General features: G+C 45.7%; 1 protein-coding gene across 1 annotated transcript; it reads right to left on the bottom strand.

The window, feature by feature from the left end:
• Positions 1-220: 220 nt before the first annotated feature.
• Positions 221-5,444, bottom strand: LOC119256772 (5-hydroxytryptamine receptor 3C-like). Its single transcript, XM_037524536.1, has 9 exons — positions 5,378-5,444; positions 3,996-4,162; positions 3,494-3,538; positions 2,683-2,792; positions 2,257-2,426; positions 1,480-1,640; positions 921-1,125; positions 536-751; positions 221-420 (listed from the first exon to the last, which is right to left on the bottom strand). Exons 1-9 carry the CDS (start codon positions 5,442-5,444, stop codon positions 221-223), a joined length of 1,341 nt encoding a protein of 446 aa, XP_037380433.1.
• Positions 5,445-7,157: the final 1,713 nt, after the last annotated feature.

Raw genomic sequence — 7,157 nt, 5'->3', positions numbered from 1 at the left:
ATTTCTAACATGAACATGTACATTCTGAATTCATTATAGTTTGGAAATACAGTCTAGTGACAGAGAGTTGGCAGTCATTCTGTTTAAGCACGGGGGGCTGGAGTAGGGGTCATGGGCATATTTGGGGCTGTGTGCACAGGTTGGAGCAGAGGTCCAAGTCTGGGATGGAAAACCTGAATGCCAAGGTGCGGCTGAACTATCTGAATCCCACATCCCACTCCTAGGTGCTCCAGAGGACGATGATGGTGATGATGGAAGAGGACAAGAAGAGCAGGTAGAGGCGGAAGAGGAAAGTGTCCATCATATGGCCGAATTGCACCCACAGGTCAGTTAGCTGGGCCCTTGTAAATCCTGAACCCACATTCAGTTTTGCCTCTCTGGGTCCCAACTCCTTCCCTGGCTCCCCTGGCTCCTTCAGGCCTGTGGGGAGGACAGAGACTCAGCCACAAAGTGGGAAGACCATAGAATTAGACAAGTGGGAATTGTGGGAGTTAGGTCCACTCCAGAGAGTGTGAACAGAGCTCACTTCCCTTACCTGGTAAGTGAGTAGAAATGAGGCCCATATCCATATTCGCCTTCCAGTGCCAAGTGGGGCAGCACTTCAGTGGGCTGGCGCAGTAGAGGAGCAGAGAGTGGAGCCAGCGAGGCATGGGTGGGGGCTGGGTGGTGGCCAGGTGCAGCAGGTAGGTGATGAAGATGGTCTCCAGCAGGCTGACAACCATCAGGGACAGACATAGGGCAAAGTAGACACCTGGGGTGAGGTTAAGGAACATGCCTGAGAGATAGTTCCAGAGAGAGCCCTTTCTAAGAGCCCTCTCCCTTCTTCTGCAGCTGCCTTACTGAACTTGCCAGTTCGTCTACCTATCCTACCTCCTTTTCCTTGTTTTTTCATTTTCCAACAGTAGAGAAGGGGGGCATACTGATTAGTGGGGAGCCACTGGCAGGGAGGAGTTTATTCATCATGAGCAGGAAGACGTTGTAGCCCAGCAGAAGGGTTATCTTGAATGGGGCACGATTCTCATTTTCTGCCGGGAGGTAGAAGCTGAGGGCATCGATGGCAATCAGAAAGCTGCTGGGCACCAGGAGGTTTAGGACATAGAGGCTGGGCCTGCGCCTGATGGCCACCTGGTAGGGAGGAGAGAACAGAGAACCACGTGATGCAGGGACTGAAGGGTGACTGAGGAATGACTCCAGCCTCTTCCTTTTCTGGTGTCCTCATCCCAAGAGGACCCTTTCTGGGCTGGATGAGGGGCAGCATTTGCGTAGCTAATAAAACTCCTCCATACCCCCCAAAGAAAATCTAGGCAGGATGTACGTGGCAGATTCAGGAAGGGGGTACCTTGGGGGGCTCAGGGGAGAGGAAGTCTGGGAGGGTGCCCAGGAACTTTCTGGTTTGGGGGCAAAAGTAAGAAGCTCCGAGACTTGGTGCATCCGGGGAGGGAGATGAGGATGGACACCATGCTGAATCTCTGGACTCACATAGAACATGATCTGGTCAAAGAGACTGGAGCCCACAGACATCTTCGGGGTGGCCTTGTTGATGCCCAGGAGCTCCCACTCTCCTTGTGTGTTGACAATTTTGCGCGAGGTGTCTGTTATCTCCCATACTTCCTTGTCCATGCCCAGCAGCAAGTTTTCCACTGCAGGGGAGACAGTCATTCATTCACCTGCACTGTGCAAAGTGATGAAGGAGAACACTGCTTTAGCTGCTTTTTCCAGATTGTCCTATAATCTGACTTCCTTGCTGCTCAACTGCCTCCTTTGGATTTTGAACTTTTTTTTTAAAAAAAGATTTATTAATTTATGCATTCAAGAACTGGGGTACAGGCCAGAGGTGTGGGGGGTGAGAGGATTCACCAGAGACACAGTGGGGAGCAGAACAGTGGGGAGCAGATCTACTGAAATACACTCCTGAGGGGAGCAGCGGGCAAGACAGGAGAGATCTATGTGGCCATGTGGGTTGCTCCCTGGCTGGGGATCAAACTCGTGCTGCAGTAGCTGCAGATTGCTTCATAGTGCTGACGCTTAACCTCTTGCGCCACCAGGGAGGCCCCTGGATTCTGAACTTTTTAAAGAAGTTTGTTCCTTCTTAAGTTTAACTGCTTCCCACCCCACCACCCACAAACTCCTGATTAGCAAATTTTCCACTGTCCCTTGTATGTGTAAAAAAAAAAAAATGAGTGGTTATATGTACTTTCTTGCTGCCCCACTGATTGATCTAATTTACCCCATTCCACAACACCCAGGGCAGCTCACCTGTGTAGAGGAATGAGCTAAAGGTGAATGTGCAGTTCTGTTCATCAAAGGGGAAGTAGAAGATGTCTAGGCTACAGATGGTGGTCACCCGCACTGGTTTGTGATATACAATATGACCGTTGTGATTCACATATGCCGAGAGGCCTTCTGGGATCTGATCCACATCCGTGCTAAGTGATAGATGGGGAAGGAAGTAAATGCTCTGGTCTTCAATTTAAGTTTTTCTCTTAAGGGACGGCTTCCCAGTGTTGCTCATCATAGCCACTCTGCCACCTTTTCCCATTTTCTAGGGGAGAAGGATGAGCCATGACTGTGCTATTCTTAGAAATATGTTTCTCATGGGCTCACCAAAAGGGCGTGCCCGCATTACTGCCTGCTTCTTGGAGAAGGGTCTTCCCTCCCGCTGTCCGCAGCCCTGATACCCACGATTCCACGATGAAGATATCTGGGAGCCACAGATTCTCAGTTGTCACAGTGATCTTAGTGATATCACCACACTCTTCTGGGTCCCAGCTGATAAACGGGTTTTTCCAAGTCTAGGGCGCAGGGCACAGAGGGGTGGTTATTGCTGAAATCTGGAAAGTATGTCAGCAGCTGCCAACCTTCCATTCGATTATAAAGATATACAGATGTATGTGGATTCTCTTAAATGTATGTGCTATCTGCATATTATAAAACTTCAGCCCTTCCAGAACTGTATAATACAAAAAGCAATCTTCTCCCTCCTCCATTCACTCCAACTCAGTCCATATCCGCAGTTTCTTGTATATCATTCCAGAAAAATGTTAAGACTTTTTCCAGCATTCATTTTTTGTTACAGATGTAGAATCAAACTATGTACATTGCTATGTATGTTGCTTTTTTTGCCTCATTATCTTTCAAACTCTGATTCCTCTTCTCATACTAGTGATAATGTTTGCCTTTCCTAGCTAACAAAGTCTTCTTGACTTTTTACTTTCCACTCAAGGGAAATCTTAAGCTGGATGCTGGATACAGTTATGTCCTGAAACTTACGTAAGGGTTTCTGACTGTACTGATCTCCTATGTACTTTCCATCTATGTCTTTTGAATTTGATTAGCAACCCAGAAAACTATTTGTCACCAGCATGGGTCCCATTCTGGATGGATCTGTCTATTTCCTTGGGTACTGTCAATTTCAAGAAATGTGATTTTCCCCCCCAAAATCAAGAAAAAATGGGAAGGAGAAAGAAAGAAGAAGCACGTTGAACTCACATACCATCTTTAGCCATAGAAATGATGTCAGTAGCTGAAGCTGTGCATCCTGCCAAAAAACAGAAATGAAATAAAAACCCCAAAGCACAAAGCCATCCAAGATCATTAATGTCATGAAATCAGGTATTAATCTATCTCCTGCCTTTGCTTCCTAAGTGGTCCAATATGACAGTTTGATTTTTCAATCACAAATCCCAAAAGGAAGGTAGGTTAGGAAAATGCAGGTTGCCTGGAAAATGTAGGGGGCAAAACAGCAGGGCAGGCCATTGGGAATATATATATATTTTGTAGAACATTCCTATAAGGGCAGGTCAAGGACAAATATTCTCTGTAGAAATGTCATTCCAACATCCCCCTTAACATTTCTTTATCTCATAGGATGAACATCTAACTTGAATAAAATCCACTCACTGCTTACACTGGACCAGTACAATGTTGAGTTGACAAGGCAGAGTCCTTGTTCCTTATTAGAAACTTATGGAAAGAATGCAGGAGTCAGAACTCACCACATCCAGGATGGCATACAGGGTGAAGGAGATGTTGACATGAGTAGGAATGCTGTAGTTGATGACTGGACGGAAGTCCTTCTGGTCAAAGATAGTTTGAAAGACATCAGGGTCCACTCCATGCAGGTCAAAACCTGAGCAATTGATGGTGAAGGAGTTTGCCCTTCCTGTAGAGAGTAGAGACTCTGTGAGATGGGAATAGGGCTTTTGTGTTTCCTAAGTGCAAGGGTTGGGCCCTGAGAGCCTTTCTGCAGGAAAAAAAAATGTGGACCCCTCTTTCCTGGGCCAAGATTCTAGGGTTAAGCCCTTTCTCCAGGGCTAGGGAGGATGGGTTGGGCTGGTAGGCAAATGGTGGATGTGGTGTGGTGAGTGGAGTCAGGGGTCAGTCCTTTCTTCCTGTGCTTTTACTCCCATATAAATCCTACCCAAATTTGTATGCAAACAATCACCCAGACAATCCTGTTCCTTCCATACTGCCAACCCTAAAGTTTTGACCCTTATCTGACCAGATTTTTTTTTTCTCTATTGTTCTATTTGGGTTCTTCCTCATAGTCACTGAACAAAATTTTCCTAAATTATTTTTTATTTCATTTTTTCCTTCCCACTTTCATGCTTTCCCATTTCCTGAAAGGAAAAGTTTGGGGGAGAAGTAAGCATTAGTGTGATATAAAATATATGGGGACCTAAGGAATATTGTATTTGATGTGACTTTATTGACTTCCTACTATGTGCTATGCTCTTCTCAAATTCTTTGGTTTCTTCTGTGTTCTGTGGGAGCCATTTTCATCATTACTGTTTTGAAGACCCCATAAATCATCCATTGGGTGCTTGGTGGAGCTATGCATGTAATGTAAATGCTCTTCTTGACCTCACTCCCTCTCCACTCCCAAATGTGGCTATTCCAGTATATAGCCCAACTAGTCCTTCCCATGGCCGATAACCATTAACCCATGAGGTATATCTCTGAACTAGGGAGAAACATGTCCTGGGGGAGCAAACATTGTCCATTTCTCTCCATGTCAACTCCTCTACAAGATCTTCCCAAGAGAGGTGGGAGAAGAGTTATGCTGTTTTCAGTGGGATCCAAGTAACTCTATTCATTGTTACTATATCTTGGTAGAAAAGAAAAAGTTGGACATTAAAAATATTTGCAATTGGACAGTTAGTAAAATGTAAGGACAGAAAATTCTGAAGATGTCTATGCAGGCAAATGAGAGCGGGGTTATATGAAATGGGTTTGTCATCTGTCCCCAAAAGAAGCCAAAATAGATACTAACGAGAAAGGAACTATTTCATCTGGCTCTCTAGTTCTAGAGAAGGAGAGGGTTTCTGGATTTGCCCAGGACAGCATTCCCATTTTTCCCAGTTCTTACCTCTCTTACCTTGAAACAGAAGACTGACAATGAAGCAGAGGAGGAATTGCCACCTAGTGGGCCACCCCCCTTCCATTGCCCTCTTCTGGACCCTTCTCTGGGAACTCGCCAAGAGCCACCAAACCCTTGAGCTTAAAGAAGTGTGGACCACACCTTTTTCCCTAGTTTTGAATATTACTTATGACAGGTGACCACTCCCTGGTAAGAGGTTGTGGTCAGGAGGTCACAGCAGAGTGTCCTGCTTTGCCCTGTCCAGATATGTCTTCCGGACTCCAGGCAGGGAGGGCGTGGGACCAGGTCTTGGGGAGAGGTATCCTGCCTGGCAGCCTCGTCTAAATGAGTGGCTTAAAATCTGAGTTTCAAGTACTTTTCAGAAAAAAATGGGGAATTTGGGAGATGAGGCAGACAAGACCATTGATAAGGGCCTTGTAGGCGCTTGTGGAACTGTGACTCAGAGCAAGTTCATGGGCCATCGGGAAAGGGGTGGTTATGTTCTCCTGTGATGGGGATACCTGTTAGCAAGACAAGAACATGCAATTATTTTGCTGGAGACCTAGAATTGTATCCTTTATCCAACTGTGGAGTTCAGGATTATCCATATTGAGTAAAAGCTTGATTGAAAAGTAAGCTTATGATGTAAACCTAACCCACACACCTCCATCCCCACAACTAGGCCATAGAACATATCTGCGTCATCCCTGTTTACACTACTGGAATAGCTGTTCATCAGGTTTCCTCTATCTAGATCCTCCACCCTATATCTAGCCTTTCTTTTTTTCCAGTCTCCTAAAGCAGATTTCTCCTGCTTACCTTTCCTTAGTTAATGATTCCAAGGCTCCAACCCTGGGGCCACCAGGGAATGTGTGTGTGTGAACAGAAAATCATTTGATGAGTTTTTGAAAATATCAAGTGCTCCCACCCTCCCACCTCTATAGAGGGGTGTATGTGGTATGTATGTTTAAAAGCTCCCCAGAGGGTTCTGATTCACACTAATTTTATTGAAAACCTTTGGGCTGGACTATAGTCATGCATTGCTTACCAGACAGGGGCACATTTTGAGAAATGTGTCATGAGGTGACTTTGCCCTTGTCTGAGTGTCTTAGTATATATTTACACAAATTTAGATGGTGTGCCTACTATACACCTAGACTCTATGTAGGGGCCATTGTGGTCCCTAGAGCTATCACCTATGGTCAGCCCTTGACCAAAACATGGTTATTCAGTGCATGGCTGGATATTACAATATCACAATCAGGATTTGATTTAGTCAAGACACAGAACATCAATGCCAGGATCCTTCAGGTCACACTTTCATAGACATGACTGCTCTCTCCTCACTTTCTACCACCCTGCAACTAGTAATATGTTCTCATGTTCTATACTTTTGCCACTTCATGAATGTTATATAAATCATCCAGTATGTATACATATATACACACACACACATATGTATATATATATATATATATATGAACTTTTTTTTTTAAGAGGCATGTATTTTATTTATTTATTTATTTCTTGTTTATTTGTTTGTTTATACAAGCACTGGGTACAGTCAGAAGCGCGGGAGGGTGAGAGAATTCACCAGAGCCAGAGCAGGGAGCAGAGCAGGCAGAAGGACCGAAGTACACTGCTGAGGGGAGCAGCGGGCGGCAGGAGAGGTCTGCGCGCCATGTGGGACCCTCTGCCAGTGGCCGGGGAGCAGCCGGGGATCGAACCGGCACCACAGAGGCCACGGGCAGCTTCGCAACCCAGCGCTCAACCGCTGCGCCACCAGGGAGGCCCTATA

Source organism: Talpa occidentalis, unplaced genomic scaffold, assembly GCF_014898055.3.
Source record: "Talpa occidentalis isolate TD23 unplaced genomic scaffold, MPIMG_talOcc4v2.1 talOcc4.4, whole genome shotgun sequence".
In the NCBI taxonomy this organism is placed as follows: Eukaryota; Metazoa; Chordata; class Mammalia; order Eulipotyphla; family Talpidae; genus Talpa; species Talpa occidentalis.
The sequence above is the reverse complement of the archived record's forward strand: the minus strand, read 5'-3'. Positions and strand labels throughout refer to the sequence as shown.